The following is a 20699-nucleotide window of genomic DNA, read 5'->3' as shown; positions in this document are numbered from 1 at the left end:
GACTGCTGGCACCTTTTCCTATCTTTTTTTTTTGCTTTGTGGTATTCCGCTTGTGGTGCGATCTGTCTTCTTTGTGATGTGGCATGATTGTGTTATTGGGTTTGTTTCTTTTGAAGGGGAAGTGATGTGTTGTGAGTGAGGACATATTTTACCTCAGAATACAGTAGGTTCCATATGCAACTGACAATTCCAACTGCCTTTTGGGGGGGGGAGTTTGAGGTGTGGAATGGAGTGAAGTCCAATCAGCTTCCATATGCAAAAGACCTTGAAACGCTGGGCGGGACTGCACAAAGCAGCCAGTCAACCCAGCCAGCGTCTTCTGACTGACAGTTCTTGTGGCCAAACACTAAAGGTGTGCATTTGGAAAGTTGGAGCCGACTATGGCTTTATACATTAGGGAGATATATGTTTGTACTAGGAGTAAGGCCCGTTGTGGGAAGAAATACAATGAGCTCTAGAAGGAAGCTCCAGGTGAGTGTCCCGACTGTGGCTGGTGGGGTGGCAGAGGGAAGGGGAAAATAGTGGGAGGCAAGCCATGTTTACTTCTTTCTGCTTAGCTATAAGGCAGGGCTGTCTTAAGTCATTTTGCTGTCCCAAGTGGGTAGTATGGGAGGACAGCCTCATGGTAACCAGTATGGTACCCTCCACCCCCGACTTATGTTGATTTGGGGTTATGCAGTGGCAGCTAAGGTAGAAAACCACCTCCTCCTATGCCAAGTCTTCTGGGTTCCAAGGGTCTGGAAAGAGGTTCTATAGCCAGTTACAGGGTTGCCAACTCTGGTTTGGGAAATACCTGTAGATTTGAGGGGTAGAGCCTGGGGAGGGAAGGGGTGGGGAGGGACCTCAGTAGGGTATAATGCCATAGAGTCCACTGCCCAAAGCAGCCATTTTCTCCAGGAGAACTGATCTTGGTCATCTGGACATCATTGTAATAGCTGGAGATCTCTAGGAGGTTGGCTTATGTTAATTTGGGGCTATGCAGTGGCAGCTAAGGTAGAAAGCACCTCCTCCTATGCCATGTTTTCTGGGTTCCAAGGATCTGGAAAGTGGTTCCATAGCCAATTACACGGTTTCCAACTCTGGGTTGGGAAATACCTGTAGATTTGAGGGGTAGAGCCTGGGGAGGACAGGGTTTGGGGTAGGGAGGGACTTCAGCAAAGTATAATTATGGAGTCCACTGTCCAAAGCAGCCATTGTCTCAGTGATTTCTGGGAGATCTCCAGGAGATTGGCAACTCCAGCGACCATTTAAGGGAAGATTGGGATATGTATTTTACCTCAGGACACATTCAATGACTCCCAACAGCAACAGCAAACCGTTTAGAATGTTAGAGGCAAAGGCCAATCAGGCTGCATATGCAGAGGATCTCTGTGTTCCGACTGTCAGGGTCCCAGTCAATTCACTCTCCACACAGGCTTTCTTGAGAGAAAGTTTATTGCAGAGATTTGAGATGCTGAGTAGCTGAACTCTTTGTCAGAAATTAGGGGCAAAAGCGGGGACGTAGTGTACAACTAAAACCCACATTCCAGTCATACGTCATGCAATCATAAGTGTAAGCAATCCTAAGAACCTAGACAGATACAATGGTTCAACTAGCCATTCAAAGTCTTACCATCTTCAAGGACATTCCCATGAGAACACTCCTGATGTACTTCTTGAGAAAGTGGTTACTGCATTGCCTCCCTAAACTACAGACATTCACTCCCACTTTCAGGAATGTCAGCGAGGGTGAGCGATAAGCAGATGGCTAGATACATCTGTTGCAGCTGGGAGAAGGCAAGGGGGAAGAGGGATGGGGTGCGGTTACATTGAAGCAGGTTATTAACACTACAGGTGTAGATAGCATTGCAAAAGGCGAACCCGAGTCTGACACCGACTGGCTATTGGGGGCGGGGGGGAGAGGAACAGCAAACTTTTTAGAATGTTGGAGGCAGGACTCAGACAACGCAGCCAGTGGATAGGGACAGCTTCTGAGTGACACATCACGGAGCCAACTTATTTAGGAGCGTGTGAAATGTTCAGAAAGTGCCACCCTACTTTACAGTTATATATAAGGAGAGATAGTTTGGACCTTAGGCTGAGTTCCGTATATCTGTCATATAGGAGATGGCAAAATAGTGCTACAGAATTCATGAATAATTACCAATCCCTCCCACCCAAATTTAGGCATATATCTTGGTTATACTAACCTAAGACACCCTAACGTTGAAGACTTCTTTAACAAGAGATTAGAAGGCACTTTCGGTATACAAGACATCTGATTTAGGCTGTAAAGCTACTTAGCTTTTATAGGGCCTTCTCAACCAGCTGTGCATCTATTTAATCCAGATAGCTCTTCTGGTTTTGAGGATGGTGAGTAAAAACCCAGTGGGTTGCCTGGGAGCATAGGTTGAATATTTAGATCTATGGTCCCCAATCTTGTTGAGCATGTATGGGCACTTCTGGAATTTCAGGAACAAGGACTGAGCCACTGTAAAATAGTTGCCATGGCAGCCAGGACCAATCACAAAATGGCAGCCAGGGGGTGTTGGGCTCAATCACAAAACATTGGGAAGCATCCTCCCTATGAGGGAGGCACCTGTTTGTGAATGGGGACACAAAGGCAATGCCTCCTGGATTCATCAGAAGCATCTCCTGTTCTAATGAGGTGGGGGAAAGCCAGGACTGGATGTTTGTTTCGGGGAAGAAGCAAATGGGTGCCAAGAAACCTATTGGCAGATGCTTATTTAGGGATCTCTGAGTTAGACTGTAGCCTTATAAGCATATTTACTTACCACTTACCATTTTATTTCCATTTACTTATATATTTCAGTGTATAGATGGGGATGGTATGGAATATGTGCCCACATAGCATTCTATGGTAGCACAGAAAATGGTCATTTGTAGTATATTTTAAGGACAAATGGCCACTTAGAATGATATAATACTGCAAGGCTTCTTAGGGTTTTTTCGCTTGTGTAGTTTCATGTGTTCCCAAGTTAGCAGAATTGTGTTTGAAAGAAGATATTATTTAAAGACAGACTTCAAGTTCTCCTTTTATAAATTCATATTTCCCAAGAGGAGACAAGACGACCTGACCTTTCACAAGGTAAAACTAATCAGAATGTAATTCATTAGTTATTGTTAGCTGCAAGAATTGGAACGGCATACTTATGGAAGGAGAGAAAACCTATTTTATTACTTTAAAGGTCTGGAATAGAAGGCAAGTAGTATGATTTGGATGAGAAGCAAAGATGGAGTTTTTAAAAGATGGTGCTTTCCCTTTTTTCTCTTACAAATAGCTTAGTTATAATTTTTTGGGTTTTGTGTGTGGAAACAGAACTCAAAATAATAATTGAAATGTAATTGCTGGAGTTTAATTTTTCTTTTTAAGTTAGGGTAAATTAATGAAAACTGCTATAACAGCCGCATTCTTTTGAATAGTGGTTAAATATGTGCCTCTGGCCTTTTTGATGATAATGGCTTTATTTCTTTCTTGTCGAGAAGGTTCTATTATGCTATAATTTCACTGAAATAACCCTGGACCACTGAGCAGCAATACCTACCCACTCTCCAAATGAGAAGACTGGGTGGACGTTCAGGACCATGGATGTTCATGTTGGTATGAGATTCTGAAAAATCTCATTATTCACAATACTGCAGCAAGAGCCAAAGACAGCAAACAGTTTGCAAAGAGCTGACAAGCTGTTCTCAGTGTGAGAAGGTAGAAGGCATGGAAAGAAGAGATAATTTGCTAGAAGGCTGATATATATGTAGGTGGATTTTGATTTTTTAAAAAATCTACAGCTTTATTATGATTCATCCTGAGTCAGGCTGAATCATGTAGGGATGCATAAATTACTTTCAGTTGCATGCTTTTGAAATGTTTAGGGTCTCTAGACCTGTGGTAAGTTGAAATATACTGATCCTGATCAACATAGATGTGCCTACATGTGATATGGCAATAAACCACATCTCTATTCCTTCGCCATTGATTATTTCATAAAGGTCCTGCTATTGTGTCCTACAGCCGTCAGGTAGTCAGTTTCTTTGAATGTTTAGGACACTTATCTGTCCCCTCTTCTCTTGAATTATTTACATTCTTATACTTTTAATGTGTTGGAACTCTTGGTATTGTCTTCCCTTTCATTGGCTTCATCTTTCGTCAAATCTTCTGCTGTTTTCATTAGGTCTTTATCTCCACTACTGCACTTCTCTTCATATACCTGGTTTATTAGCCTTCTCTGCTCCCTTTCTTTAGACATGATGCCTGTCTATGGATTTCCTGTTCCTTCCTTGCCACTGGGTCTCCTCTTCCTGCAGCTTCCTCTCTCATAACTTTTCCCTAGAATGTAAGATTTGTTTCCAAATAAATTTATCATCTACATCTCTCTCAGAAACTAGACTGTTTTATTGTTTATTCTTTTAATGATTTCAGGAACCAGAATATTTATGAGCATCCTGTAATACTATCATAGTACTTCATCCAATCACTTCACCTAAAGAACCACAGCTTCTTGTTTTTATAATAACTAGTTGCAAAATTGCAGAATGGCTTGCACCATTGTAGATCCCAATGCTCAATGAGTCCATTTTGCTACACAACCTTATACAATCCTGTTATAAAAATTACTATCAAATCTTAGCTGTGAACTCATGCCATGATACAGATGGCCTCATAATTGCTGAAATGTCTTTAGGTTGTTCTGAATTCAGATGTTGTCAGCCCCTTAAACTTCTGCCATGCTAATTCTCTATTTAAACTGAAGTAGAGCAAGGCTTGGAGCATCGTTGCACCTCATGTAATTCGTTAGTTCCAAACCTAGCTCCCCAGCAGTGCAGTACTGGTTGGAGACACTTGTACAACACCTCTGATTGATGCAATTAATGCTATAACAGTGATGGCTCATCCATCTACATTGCACTAACACCGTCTTTTAAAAACATATTTAACAGTGCAGCTGCTAATCCAGTGAGGATGCTGAACAGGTCCCTGGTTTACTACTGCATGTAGAAAGAATCAAGCCGAAACAAAACAGCAAAATTTGTGCAAGAATTTTTTCTTACCAAACATTTATTTCATTTTTAGCCTTGAGATGGTCTAGCATTTACACCTTTTGAGTCAGAAAATCTTAGATTCGCAGTAGCAGAAGAGTCAAACCTGATTAAGGTCAACTCAGTCCTCTGCAGTGGATTGAACAAAATCTGATCACAAAATCTGGTCCTCAGAGGTGTAAGTGCTGTACATCATCAAGATTAATGTCAGTCAGAGGGAGGAAATGGCAAAGGATCTTGTCAAACCATTGAGAGGAGGTAAGGTGCAAAACTATACTATTTCTCTAGAAACAAGGCAATATATTTCAGCACACTGTGCTTCTGTATTGTTAGTAGGGAAGGAGTTCACAGACTACAGGGAGACACAGTACTGGAGAAAAAGAACCGGGAGCATCACAGAGAGAGGACAATTACTAGTGACTACATTTGAACCGATGAAACAATCTGTGCTTATTAGATCTGAATAAGCACTTCATTTATTGGTCAGAAGCCAGCAATAATTAACAACAGTTAAAGCTGATTGAGCTCATTTCAGAGGAGAGCAACCTGTCAATCTTATGCTGGCTTCTGATCTTTGCCTCTTTTTCCAGTGTCCAGGGTCTTGCCTGCATAGGGTTCCTGTAGGTTGATCTTGTGCCTAGGGTCTTCTGCTTCCCTGAATTTTGGGTCTTGTAGGCAGAGCCTTCTGCTTGCCTGCAGGCAAGGTCTTGGGGACAGCTCTTGCTGGTGCCCTGTAGGAAACAGCCTAGTTTTTAACAAAATTTAATCAAACAAAACTTAATTGTTGTTCCTCAACAGAATATGGGCACTGAGAGACCAATCCATAGCTACAATCACATAAAAATGCTTGGGAAGTCTTATACCAGCTTGGGGATTTTTAAAGATCAAAGTGGCTTGATTATTCCTTTTGTGAACAATATACTCATTTAAAATCAGTGTTGCAAAGTCTCACAGGAGCATTTAGTGAAACAATGACTTCCGATGGACACATCCCTTTCTTGAAGTGTTTGCCAAGGAGTATGTTTACAGTGCAGGGTTTTAACAACAACAAAAAAAGCAAATAAAATGGCAGGCAAAGTAATCAACAAAGAAAGTATGCAAATGACAATTATTAGAGGCACTAAATAGCCAAACTATAATATATATTAGTCAGCGCAAGAATCTCTAGTCTTTACTCATAAAGATGGAATGACTGCCGAAATTATCGATTCCATTTTATAGCTCAGAACCAGAATATTATAAAATGTGACAAATTTTAGCCATCTTTTAGCAAACCCCCATTGAAAGAGTCTCAATACTTTCCCCTAAAACCACTATAGGTTTAACATGCTTTCAGGATTTCAAATATCCCTATCTTCTTTAGTTTAATTGCAAATACATTCTGGAGACTTGCACAAGTCTGAGCCTGCTCAGTTTCCCAAAGTCTAGTAAGAATTTTATATTTGGTCTGGCCTTTTGGGGGGTCATACTTACTTAAAAAAATTAACTTTAGAAGAGAAACCTCTATTGCTTTAGCCTAATTTATTTGGCAGCAGAACAAAGTTTAAATCCAGTGGCACCTTTCAGAACAACAAAGTTTTAGTCAAGGTATGAGCTTCTATGTGCACACACACTTCCTCAGATATATTGAAATGGAAGTTATCAGTCCATATTTATCTGGTTCACTGTGTTTCTCCCTGGAATTAAATCCAAAAAAATGGTGACAGTATAAACTTAGCTTGTTATCCCTGTTTGGTTCTCGCATCTGTTAAAACATCTTCATTATGTTGTATGCTAATTTGCTGTTGACTCTCTACTTATATGTATGGACTGATAACTTCCATTTCAATGTATTTGAAGAAGTGTGCATGTGCACGAAAGCTCATACTTGAATAAAACTTTGTTGGTCTTAAAGGTGCCACTGGTCTCAAACTTTGTTCTACTGCTTCAGACCAATGTGACTACCCACCTGAATTTATTTGGCAGTGTTATTATGTCTGAGCCCTACTGATGGGACAGGTTAACAAATATATATAAGGAACCATGTGACTGAAATACTAGCATCCTATTAGAGACTGAAGAAATTTTGGCTTACAGTGTGGACTTGTTATTGTTATAATGAAGTAGTACATTTAACAGATCGGTTTTTAAAGAAATGCTTTTTTTTATTATGAGAGTTAAACCTGAACCTATCAAAAGGGTACATGACAATATAAAAACATGGCTGTAGAATCTTTCAGATAGCCCAGGAGTTAATCTTAATGGGTTAGGCTGGAACTTTCCTAATTCCCACTTCAGCCTATTGTACTCCCTGAAATTTCATTCAGTGGACTCTGAGAAACAATTTGGATGGCCTGAACAGTTGTGATGGTAGGGGGAAATTGGTGGAAATCTTAGGTAAGTGCCACTTCAGTGAGTGGAATTATTTTGGGTTGTTTTTACATAGGTATTGCAGTAATAATACCCAATAATACTTGTGCTTGGGGGCATACTTCAACTATCCTTCCTTCTGTAAATCTTACATGCCTGGTTACTAAGTAACAGTGTTCCTTCTAATAGCATGATACAGCATTGTTGTGTACTCATACATCTTGCTGAGTAACCCATGGTGAACTTTCTGACTCACCTTAGCAAGGTATTGTTATTCATCTTAATAATGTATGAAGTGCAATCCTAAACTAATTTACACCTTTGTAAATCCATAAACCAGCTTAGAAGGGTCTAACCCTGCTTGGGTTTTCAGTAACGTTTTCTCAAAGCAAAAACAGAACTGATCTCTTTACAGCAGTGTGTTCAAGTTAGGGAATTCTGAGCACAGCCTATTCAACACTAGCTCTGTATGCATGGTGCTTGTGTGTTGAGGTTACATATGTAGGTGTGTTTCCAATCATATGAATGGAGCCTATGTGTGTAGTGTGGATGTGTATGGTCTCTGTGCCAACATGTAGGTCCAGAGCAGCACACAGGAACTGGTGGAGTCAGTGGGCATAATCCTGGTCCTCACTGTACAGACACATCCTGTACACACAATTGTGGAGTTTACAGGACTACTACTTAAGCAAAGTTAAAATTAAATTCAGTAGGAAATGCCTGGGAAAATGCTTGGATTACACACCCTAACATATAGAGATGGCATTAGCAAGTGAACCATGAATATGTAGACCACCTTTGACAAACTCCCCCCCCCTTACTGTGAGTTCCATGTCCTCCTCTTCTTTTTCTTTAACTGGTTTTTCTGGTTCCTCTGGCTCTTTCTCTTGAAGCTGGAATTCTTGGGCTTGAGACATGTAAGGCATGTCATCTTTGTTCTTGAACTCCAAGCTGAGAATTGAAGGAGGAAGTAGAATTCCTAGAATTACCTAAAGCAATAATAATGATAACAATAATCATCACAATTAACAGGTTATGGTTATGCCAGTTGCTTATTTAGTTTCAAATTGCACATGCTCTAGGTCATCCAGGCATCTGACAGTGCATGTGGTTATCAAAACAATTAGGTAGGGGCTAGTGCAACCATGATGTTCAGCCATTATGTGGGAGGGACATCAGGAGCAGTAAATGGTCATATGGAGCTCCCTAAAGACCTGGCACCCTCCTCAACATCTTTAGAATGGGCAGGTCACTCTTGCTGCATCATCTGTTTTGCCTCATAATGGTATTCCCTTTAAGAGTTTAAACTATTTTTTTTGCAAGTAACAGGATAAGGCACCACCAATGCTTTATATTGATAAACCACCTATGGTGAAGTCTGTATATCTTTTCCCTGAGCTTCAAGATAATATTTTATTTATTTATTTAAACTTATATCTTGCTCTCTCTGAACCTGGCTCAGAGCGGGTGACAACAAATAAATATACAATTTGAATATACAATTTAAACCTTCTAAAATACAACATACAATCGGAAAGATTATGGAAAGTGCGGAAATGGACAAATTGACTTCAATGTTCAAAGGGCAAATGGAAGAAGACTTTGTTGGATTATGGACTCCATTTTATAATTGGACAAGAGAGAAATATAAGGATATGAACTTCCTAATATCATAATATTAAGAAGCTTTTGTGAATTCTTAAACCTTGCAGTCTATCTCTGTATAATTTGAAATGACAAAGTTACAAGCAGAAAATTATTACTTTAATCCCTTCCCATTTTCCCTTTCCCATCCCTATGTATCCTTAAAACTTAATACATTTTTTAAAAAATAAAATAAAATACAATATACAGTTAAGCAGTCCATAAATATAAAATCAATAAAACAACTTCTATATAAAAACTCACCAGGGAGCAATAAGCAGAAGGGAGGGGGGGAGCAAGGGGGGAGGGGAAAGGAGGAGGCCAGAAACTAGCTGCCCAGTACTGCCCTCAACCATAGGCCCGGCGGAACAACTCTGTTTTAAAGCAGTCCTGACCTTTAGGCTTGAATTTTTACGCATCCGAAGCCTGCCCATCCACATGTCTGTGAGCAGCATTTGGCTACAAGTGTGGGCAATGAAATCTCGATGTTTTGCTGCCACCGCGAGTTGCAGGCACGTGGCGTTGCTCCAGTTCTTCAGCTCATAGGTCAGTAGTTTCATTGCCAGCTGCTCATCCTGCTTGTAGGATTGGTCCAGCAGCTCCACTGCCAGCTGGCCAAAGTCCCTGCAACACAGGGCGTTTTTGTTAGCTTGTACAATCTGTTCCGTGGAATGTAAACTTTGGGTAACGGCTTCTGTTGGAAGGGCTATGTCACACTTCAGTAGACTTGGCTGAGATACTGACACTCACTTGAAATGTTGGTGTTTTGGGTTAGATACCTAGCTGAGTTTCTTAATTCATAATTTCTAAGAACCTGAAGATCCCTTTCATTTTCTTTCTTCTCTCTGCCACTTACCCGAATGTTCACCTGTTCCTTATGTATTTGTAATAAAAACAAATTTCTAAGGGAATTTTTTACTAGGTCCTTTTCATTCAACTTGAAGTTCTATGCACTTGGTATTTATTTAAAGTTTATCAAGAAACACTCCTGAGGGACTGATAGCAGATGAACTCATTGAGGTTGTTACAGCATAAGATGCAGGTAATGACAACAGGCAGAACTTGTTATATATGGGACAGGGTGTTTGCATGTCTATGTGTGCTTCTCTGTTAACATCAGTTCCGTGGCTTCCTAGTGACCACAAGTAAATCTGGAATCCCAGATGCAGGAGGTTATGCCCAGGAGTTTCTTTTACTCCCTCCATCTTTCAGCAGGCTTTCTGTCCGGTCAAAGCTCATCTAGAAACCAGCATCCATATCTTCTTAACTTCCAGGTTTTACTATTGTAAGGTGCTATGCTGGGCAGCCCTAAGTGGTACACCATGCAACAATCTTCATCTTAATAGGTTTGAGTTGCTGAGAGTGCAATATATGAGTCATGTGGTATCTGCACTGTCTACCCATTATCTTACAGGCATAATTTAGGTGCTGAATTTGACCATTAAAGCCTTAGATGGTCTGGGTCCTACATACCTGAGACACTGTCATCTCCCTTATATATGCTATTATATAACCTTTAAAGTCAACCAAGGTTGCCTTCTGCCCAATACGTTGTAACACCAAAGGTACACAGAAACTATTGTTGATGTCCACCTCATCATTACAGGACATAATTGGGCTATGAGTGCAAATACAAGGTCTGAATACTTGGGAGCATGATAAGACTTCCTGGTATGGTCTTTGTATCAGCACAGACTTCAGTAGAAGTGGCATAATTTTAATAAATTTCAATGGGAATAAATACTAAATGCTAATAAATACTACAGTAGATACTAAACACTAAACTAATTACTCAACCTGGAGTTGTGGTTCAGTTCTTGAGATATATCATCTACCATATCATTCTCTGATGCTTCATGGGCCATGGCTTTGCAGAGCTTGCATGCTACTAAAGCCTTAGCCATGGCTTCCTCTCCATGTTGCCAGAAGAAGAGGGCCATCTTTTGCCGCTTCATAAGAACAGCCCACACCATCAACTCATGGAAAGGGAAAGGGAAATGGTTAATTTCAGGGTCATCTAAGTCAATATCCACTTCCTCCTCTCGTTTTTTAGTTGTCTTTCTTCCCCTCCGTATGGGAACATCATCCTGTTAAACATAGGAAAAAACCAACAGAGCAAAACAACGTCAATCACTTTATGCTGTATTTTTATGTTATTTATTTATGTTATTTATAGTTTTCCTTTCTCACTTTTTGAAAATAGCTCCCTTGCTACAGCCACATGTGACACAAATATTCCTTACCGGCTTGCTTTCTTTAGTTTGCTTTAATCAGTTACTCATCCAGTATTCATGTTTTCCCATAAGGATATCTACAGTCTTGTGCCTGTCCTCCCCCAAGCCTATGTACAAAATTAGGGACAAGCCTTCATTGGATCACATATTCCTAGGGTTTCCAGGTCCCTTAATTTTTTGGTGGTGGGGGGGGGTTGGTCCTGGTCTGGGACATATACGCATGTGCGCATGTGTCCTGCAATGACATTACCCGGAAGTGATGTCAACACACTAGGCGTGCCACCGGTGGATGCTCTAGCATTCAGCTTGAAAACTCTATGATACCCCGGGGGACCTGGCAGCCCTACATATTCCACTTTTCTTGAAGCAGCAGGGTCAGGAAGGCCTAGACAATGGGATGCTTAACTTATCCCAAGCTAAATTAACTCCAAGTATCTATTTGCTCCACAATGGAACATACAAGTTCCTTTAGGAAGCCAAGATGTATTTCTCCAGGAGGTAAATGGAAGGGGGGGGGGCAGCTTTTGGAAGGGATGTTTTAGATTGGGAAAAATAACACGAGGGAAATGATTGAACATCTTTTCCTCCAATGCCACTGTCTCAACCTAGACTCCACACAGCATTAACAGTATATACCATTGGTTCCCAAAGTGGGTGGTACTACCCTCTGGGGTGGTGGTGGTGGCATTACCTAGGGGTATGCTAAGAGGCAAAGGGGCAACAGAGGGCACTGGAAGTGGGCTCCTTAAGACACAGCATTAACAGTATATACCATTGGTTCCAAAAGTGGGTGGTACTACCCTCTGGGGTGGGTGGCATTACCTAGGGGCATGCTAAGAGGCAAAGGGGCAACAGGGGGAACTGGAAGTGGGCTCCTTAAGATTGACAAGGCTACAGCACTGTTCTGGTAGATGGCATTCCAAGTTTCTGCCTGCATAGTGCTGAAATCTGTGGTGGAAACTATTGGAATTTTTAGTAAATATGCCACCAGAGCTCAAGTCACAGTATACCACATTTTGCAAAACTGTCATCAATGCATGTGATTTTGTCTCTTTGTCATTTTCCAAGTTTTTACTGGTAAGTTCTTAACAATAGTACTGAGCATCTCTCTTATTTCCCCCTTCCCTTTTTTTGTGATCCTATCTATATCTATATCTATCTATCTATCTATCTATCTATCTATCTATCTATCTATCTATCTATCTATCTATCTATCTATCTATCTATCTATATATTGCATACCATGTTGCAAATGGGTTATCTACATTATCTCTAGTTTCCCTGTGCAGATGCATTCTGTTATGAATGCCTTGCTGACCATGTTCAAAGCCTTGATGCAAGTTGCAAATACTTGGAAATATTTTGCTTGAAAACTAGGCATATAAAGGTTATATTCATGATGTATTAAGAGGAAACTAATTTGTGGAACTGTGGAACTGAGTTGCAAACCCTCAAGGACTGTGCAGACATAGGGCTGTTAATCTGTTAACAGCTTTGAACAGCAGTCATGCCTTGTGGGTGGGAGAGCAGATTGCATCTCCCACAGGCTGCTGGAAAGGAATGCTTCTAAAAGTACTTTTACCTAGCCATGGGCTGCCCCTTAGATACTGTCTTCGTGTATATAATGAACACATGAAACTGCTTTACATCAGACCACTGGTCCATCCGGGTCAGTACTGTCGACTCAAACTGGCGGCAGCTCTCCAGGGTCCCAGGTAGAAGTCTTTCAAATCACTGACTATCTGATCCTTTCAGCTGGAGATTCTGAGACTGAACCTGGAATCTTCTGCATGCCAAGCAGATACTCTACCACTAAGTCAGAGCTCCTCCCCCATATAATGCCCCTATTGCCTTCAGCAACTGCACAGTACTGTCAGTGCATATCTTCCTTACCATCACATGCCACAACTGATTCACAGTACTAGTCATGAGGAATTCACTTTTCTTTTGTACAATCTCATCAGTTTAGTAACCACATCATAAATTACTATCTGCGGTGGCAATGAATATGCTTGGTTCTGATAATGAAAAGGGAAAAAAAGTCATCAACATTGATTACATGCCAGTTACCTCCATTCCCAGGAGTTTCAGGGCTTTGGGCTGTAGACAGAAAAAGAAAAGAGCAATGATTTATAGTGTGTTCATTAAAGCAGAGAGACTAACAAGAACAATAAAACCTCCTTCCATATATTTGTCTATACACACTGTTCTGGTTATCAGAGTCCAGTACAGATATTAGAAGACCACAAGGTTTTGTTAATTTATGCTGAACTGTAATAGCACATCAAGTCAAATGTAGTAGGTGTCATTGGGTCTAAAGGACTGTCTTGCTCTCAGTACAGTTGAGTTTTGATGTTAGGTTAGATAATGGGGGATGTAGGGCAGGAAAGTTCATAGGAAGGGGCCTTGCTCTCAGTACAGTTGAGTTTTGATGTAGTTTTGATGGGGGATGTAGGGCAGGGAAGTTCATAGGAAGGGGAACTGACAGAAAACTCCACCCCACCTGCTTTTGTGAGAAAGCGTTTGTACAGTAGTGCTGGATTGTCTTTGCCCACTACAAGCTGCCATGCTGAATTCCATAGTGTTCTCAGAAAGAAAAAAGAACAGACACTTCAGGAATGGTTTTTCAGGGTTAGGATATCTGTATGCAAAGGTCTGGAGAAAGAAGGGGAAGGCATGAAAGATTCCTTGTGGAAGTATGGAATCAACCTTATGTCTCTTGCATGTGTCACAAGCCTCTGGCATTTCCCCCCAGAACCTATTTTTCACTGCTTGTGCATTTCTATAAAATGGTTTCATGACTTGTTATATCAATATTGACTCAAAATAGCAAAATAATAAAGTGGGGAACTACAACTACAGAAAAGCTCATGATGAATGCAGTGTAGTTCATTGTTTTCCCAGCAAAGGAAACTGCACAACATGAATATCATCAGCTCTTCTCATAATTCTTTACTGGGGGAATTGGCTCCCTGTGTGTCATCCTTAATTTCTCATAGCTCATGGCCCTCTCTTTCTTAGGAAGTACATATATGTGGATGGAATTAGGATGTGCATGTATTTCAGTCCTGGGTTGAACTGGAGTTTGTAGAATGTATATTAGATTATAATACTTAGTCACAACCCCATTTATACGTGAAAAAACATAGTTCAGTCAACATTTATCTTGTCTTGCAGTTCACATGGCTAATGTACCTCTTTATCCCACCCCCTTAACTCTGTGCCTCTATGAAAATGTTAACCACCCCCAACAATTCTTACTCTCTTGGGGCCAAACAAGTTGTGATAGAGGGTTCGGAATCGTTTTCGAGTATAATTACAGCGATAAGCTCCTCCCATCAGGTATTCAATCACCAGGCCAATATCAATCAGACTTATCCTATAGTCTGGAGGTAGGTTTCCCTATAATTTCATTGGAAGAAAAACAGACAAGGAGTGGGGAAAAAGCTGATTATTTTGTATGTTCCACAGATTTTTCTATAACTATGAGAGTTTTAAAAAAATTAAATAAACAAATTAAGAAAAAAAGATAGTATTATTATGCTGGTTAATTAATTCACCTTAAAATAGATCCAACCGAAACCTGGATATTCACGCTTGGAAAGAAGACATAAATTAAATAAGAAGATGCAGTAAAAGGTAGCAGTAACAGAAGATAATAAATTTCAGAACACAGGACTCAGGCTCTTCTGAAAAGGAAAACAGGAGACACCACTGCAGAACAACAACAACAACAAAGGCATGAAGGTAAAGCATTTTCCAGAACACTCTTGCTGGGTTCTCATCTTTGAGGAGTATTTCGTGGACTGTCTACCACAGTGCTGAATATATATCTCTGCTTCTTTCACCATTATGATTGTATTCCACAGAACTGATTCAGAGCCATGAGGAATTCATATATCTTCTTGATACTTTAACCATATTATTTTAGGCTTTCCCCTCTCGTAAATCCAATCTAGAATCCTTGGCAGACTGCAGAATCAGGATCCACAATGCTCCTGCCTATTTCCCCCTAAACATAGCTGTCACTTTTACTTCTTGCAAAGACAGCCCTCATTCCCACTACTAGCAAACCAAGTATTCATGCAACTGAAAGTGAAAGGAAAAAAATCTTTCAAAATGTGCCTTTCAGTGTAAGGCCTGTGTATGTGTGTGATTTTCTTTGCTGTGTAGTTGTGTCTAGAAAAGTTATATATTCAGAAAATGGTGACAAATAATGCATGGTTCTGTGACTTAGCCTATTCGTTGTTTTTGTAATTTGAGTTTTAGAGACAAATACATCAGTCTAGTGATTTTTTTCTAGATATGATTGTCTTGTGAGAATTTTCATGGAAGGCGATTTGCTCTCCTTTAAACAACTGTTAACTTAAGGATGCTTTCACATGGAAACAATTTTCCATGCACCTCTCAATGATGCTGCAAACTGCACAGCCATTTTTCCAGCTCTTTCCTTGCCTCAGCCAAGTGGCTGCCATATTCCCGCTGCTTTTGGGGGGATTTTTAAAAAAATCAGTAAAGCTAGGTTGCTATATTATTTTAAAATTATAATTGCATGTAAAATTCTCTTTATTTTCTTTATTTTAAACTAAGCATCTTGTTCTTCTCTTTGCAGAGACAAAGTGGGAAAGCTGAACCCTTTAACTCTCTGCAGCAAAAAGGGCGGGATGCTTATTTTTTTTTAAATGGAAGTTTCACATTTGGTGTGAATAAAGGTAAAGGTAAAGGTTCCCTTGCTCGAAAGCCAGTCGAGTCCGACTCTAGGGTTGCGGTGCTCATCTCCGTTTCAAAGCCGAAGAGCCAGCACTGTCTGAAGACGTTTCCGTGGTCATGTGACCGGCATGATTAAACACCAAGGTGCACGGAACGCTGTTACCTTCCCACCAAAGTGGTACCTATTTATCTACTTGCAATTTCTTGCTTTCGAACTGCTAGGTTGGGTCCAGAGACGGGAGCTCACTCCGTTTTGTGGCACACTCGGGTCTCGAACTGCTGAACTACCGACCTTCCACAGCCTGCAGTTCAGCATCTTAACCACTTGAGCCACCGCAGCTCCCTTTGGTGTGAATACAATGTCATAAAAATTATTAGAACATAATAAGGAAAGGGTTAAAAGATATCATAGGGAAAATATATGTCTTTCATCACTGATGTGGTTCTTGGGCTACAGTATGGAACAGTTAGTACGAGTTTATGGTATCTAGTCATATTTATTGATAGTGGTTAGCATGTTAATTGCCAGGAGCTGGAAACAGTGTATGTTGCCAGACTTCGAGAAACAGCTGCGGAAAACGTGGTTCAAAATGATTATGGATAAAATTTCAGTGTTAAAGCAAGGTATCAGAAGGAAATGTGCATAGCAATGGACACTTTTTATTGATTTTTGGAACAAGAAGTATCTAGGGGTGTGCATTTGGTATTTACCGAGTTGAATAAATACCCAAATAATGCCTTTTCGGCATTTTTTGGGTATTTATCAAGCCAAATATGAAATCAGAGCATCTATTCAGTAGCCAAATAGAGATCCCGAATACCATTGAGATTTATTTGGCTCCATTATACCATATGGGACCATTATAGCCAATGGCAAATCTCTTTGGGTATTTTCAGTGGTCTGGGGGAGGCACCACTTTGGGTGCCCATAGAATTGGATCCCCTGTTCTAATCTTTTTGAAAATTGGGGATTCTTTTGGGAAGAATCCCCAGCAGCTACACTGCAAATTTGTGCCTCTACCTCAACTCCCCTCTCCCCAGCCCACTGATTATACCCTAGGAGATTTGCCATTGAGTATAATGGCCCCATAGGGTATAATAGAGCTGAATATATTCAGTGCATATTTCCTGAATCCAAATACAGTGTCGATACTGGTATTTGGAAATATTCAGGAATGCTGAATAAATTCAGCTCTTTTATACCCAAATTTTTAGAAAACCCCCCATTTTTTTCCCTTTGCACACCCCTTGAAGTATCCCTTGGAATTTGCAAAAATGTTAGTACCAAATTTGGTGTAGTATTTGAACATAAACTTGGAAACTGGGTCAGCTGATATAATACTGATAACCATACAGAAGGATGAATTTTAAAAAGTAGGAATTATGCATCATTAATTGTACTCATTATTTGTGAGTCTCTATGTTGAAAGTAATTTTGTAAATTTATAATAAATATATATATTCAAAAACGAAAGCTAGGTATTCAGAGTAACTGCCACATTAGTACAACACATTACTGTAACATTATAATGTTATAGTGATCTAGCTATTACTAGGGATGGGCACACAAAGAAAGGTGATTCGGTTCAGTTTGTGGTTCGTGGCATGCCTGGTTTGCAAACCATGAACTGTCACAAACTTTTAGGCACCCAATGAACCGGTTCAGTTTGTGAGGCTCATGAAAGGTAGAATGTCCCCCCCCCGGCATGCTAGACACACCAAACTCACAGGGGGATCTCCAGCTAACACTCCTCTACCTGCCCTCCAAGTTTGGTGAGTATTGGATTTACAGGGTCTCAGTTATCCCCCCCCCAAGAAGATGCCCCCAGGAAAGTGCTTTCTGGGGAAATGACAGGCACAGGTTCAGGAGTATATATAACAGACCCTGTGTAAGCTAGAGGCATCAAACTCACAGGGGACCTCCCCCTGATGCTCCCCCAAGTTATGTGCAGATTGGACTTAGGGATCCAAGTTATGGCCCCCCAAAGAAGGAAAGTGTTTCTGGTGGAAATATCAGGCACAGGTTCAAAAGTGTACAGAATGGACCCCCCTGTAAGCTATACACCCCAGATGCACCACACCCCAGATGCACAGGAACCCTCACCCTGCCATCTGCTCCTCTACAATCTCTCCAAGCTGGGGGCCAATTACATTTCTGGGGTCCCAGTTATGCCCCCCCAAGTCTCCCACATTTATACCCTCCCATCCCTCCTGAGTGTCAACACTTCTGTGTTCCATTAAGGTGAAAGTGGGTGCAAAGGGTGCTCATCATGGGGGGAAGAAGTCCTCCCCCCTGCATACTACAGGCCCCTGGTCCCTGGACACTAAACCTATCCTGCTAGTGCACTGGAGCCCAGCCCAAGCAGGGCATCACCAGGGGTCTCAGAGCCTCCTTCCCCTGATCCTATAACACGGCACAGCACCGTGTTATAGGATGGAGTTTCCTGTGGTTTTAAATGTTGTATTTTACTATATGTTTTATTGTAATTTATATCTCGGCTTTGCCGCATGTGAGCCGCCCTGAGCCTCTGGGAGGGCGGGATACAAATCAAATAAATAAATAAATAAATCTGTTCCTGGGTCTGTCCACAGAGGCAAAATAGTTGTTAATCCTGGTTTTTGAGGATCATGAAACTGCGGAGGAAATCGGGTGAAGCCCCGAGTCAAATGCAGCCCTGCAGCCTTGGTGTGAAATTGACATGTTTGTGTTGGGGCAAACGGCGCTGTGCTGCGAGGCAGCTCTAGTGAGAAATCGCCCTCACTGTTGCTGCTCCCTTTGTGGTCCCTTCCAGCCCAGCACCAGAAAGCAGCTGTGCCTCCCACCTTCTCCAATCCAGGGGTTCCATTTCCAGCCCACAGTTTGGAGACATTTCCACACTCTCCCCAGTGAACCCTGTGTGGCAGAGTGCCAGGTGTACCATACCTATGTCTGGAGAGGTGCAAACCCCCAGCACTAGTCCTTCTCTGTCCTCTGCAGGCAGAGGGTGCACCCAACTATGTTGCTGCTGGAAGAAAGAGTGGCGACCAGTGGGAGGAAGAAGAGGCCCACTCCCTCTCAGCAGGGAGAAGGAGAGGGGGAACAGGAGGCCTCTTCAAGAAAGGTTCCCCACACTCAGAGTGCTGTGGGTGGGACATCAAGGTGTGCCACCCTCTAAGAGGTCAGAAGGGCTACGCAGAGGACCCAGGAAGCAGTGACTCTGTCACAGTTCTCTCAGCCCCACCCACCTCACAGGGTGTCTGTTGTGGGGAGGGGAAGGGAAGAGTTTGTATGCCGCTCTAAGACTCCTTTGGGTAGTGAAGGGCGGGGTATAAATCCAATCTCTTCTTCTTCTTCTTCTTCTTCTTCTTCTTCTTCATCATCATCATATTTTTGATACTTTTGAGAGCTATTCAGGCATATCTGTTTATTAACCTATTACATTTTATGTTGCTCTTCTTTCATGAAACTCATGGTAGTGTACATATTTCCTCCCCTTAAATAACAACCCTGTGGTATTGATTTTTTTCAAGTTTTGACTAGATTTGAAAGAATGATTGTTCAGCTTTATGACAAAATATTCAAGAGCAGTAGCATTTTCCTCAGAAATCCTTTTAAACAACAATTTTTCAACCACCTCCACTAAAGTTTGAAATCAATAAGCATGCTTATTTGGAAGCCGCTTCCACTGACACACTTTTTCTATATAACCATGTTTACGACTGGGGAGTAAAATTATGGCAATCAAGAAGCCAGCACTGAAGGTGCTAAATTTTAAATGTGGACATTGTGGACTCACAAATGGAGACTACCCAAGCCAAGCAAACAGAAAATTATCTTCTAACCATACCTGTGAAAGGTGGAAATTAAGAAACTGGACATTTTAATGTAATGAACATTAGGTGGCGCTGTTTGTCCACAAGCTCCCAATTCATTCCCGCTGACCAGATTATTAAATCCTGGAGAGAGTAGTCATGGTAGGTCAAATATGACTTCCATGCTAACTGGAGAAGACTGATATCAGACACCTTCCATTTATTACATAAACTGAAGGGGTCTAATGAGTAATCTGCTACACTTGCCCCCAACAGCATACATCATATAAAGGATATAGTTAAATTTGAAGGGCCATATGAGGCACCTATTTCCAGCTCTCAAGAAGTCCTCTAAATTAAAAAAGAAATGCCAAGTGCTGGCAAGGTTAGGCTGCCCCTTCCTCCCTGTGCAGCAATGCCTCCTGAACCTTTAAGATCCCTTTTATTACTTCTCTGAAAGTTGTACTCTTTCTCAGAACAGGAGTACAAAGTTTGAGTCCAGTGGCATCTTTTAAGACCAACAAAGTTTTATTCAAAGTGATTGGGAGTGTGCATCATCCCTTTTAAAAAGCAGCAGCAAGTCCACTTGCATTATGTGAGGCCAGCATTTGGTGCTGCTGCTCACATTGGATTGAGGTCTGAGTGGAGAGAATAAGAATTGGTGTGTGTGTTATCTGAAATATCCAGTCAGTTATACAGAATAAATTACATTCACGTAAGTAGACCCTTTCAGGGTAAAAACACATAGATTTGATGATTGCAACAATGGTGTTATATTTCACTCACAAATAACATTTATGATAGTTTCCTTTCATTGGTATCACTAGCACCCTTGCATGCTTTGTGGAAAAGTGGGTAGGTGTCTGTGAACACAGAAAATGTGCTTAATCATACCTTTAACTGATGCAATACATATAGTCCTGCAGGGTGTAACTT

General features: G+C 41.1%; 1 protein-coding gene across 1 annotated transcript in view; it reads right to left on the bottom strand.

Moving 5' to 3' along the window:
- Positions 1-20699, bottom strand: part of TRPM3 (transient receptor potential cation channel, subfamily M, member 3) — a gene marked incomplete at its 5' end in the record, with an annotated part of 125436 nt that overhangs the window by 55058 nt on the left and 49679 nt on the right. The window contains 6 exons of the mRNA XM_015420511.1: positions 8205-8372; positions 9423-9651; positions 10825-11114; positions 13332-13361; positions 14523-14663; positions 14822-14857. Coding sequence (XP_015275997.1) covers positions 8205-8372; positions 9423-9651; positions 10825-11114; positions 13332-13361; positions 14523-14663; positions 14822-14857 — 894 coding nt within the window. The remainder of the gene's footprint in view (positions 1-8204; positions 8373-9422; positions 9652-10824; positions 11115-13331; positions 13362-14522; positions 14664-14821; positions 14858-20699) is intronic.

The sequence above is a fragment of the Gekko japonicus genome, unplaced genomic scaffold (assembly GCF_001447785.1).
Source record: "Gekko japonicus isolate JY-2015 unplaced genomic scaffold, Gekko_japonicus_V1.1 scaffold576, whole genome shotgun sequence".
Taxonomy (NCBI): domain Eukaryota; kingdom Metazoa; phylum Chordata; class Lepidosauria; order Squamata; family Gekkonidae; genus Gekko; species Gekko japonicus.
This window is presented reverse-complemented; position numbering and strand designations above follow the sequence as displayed.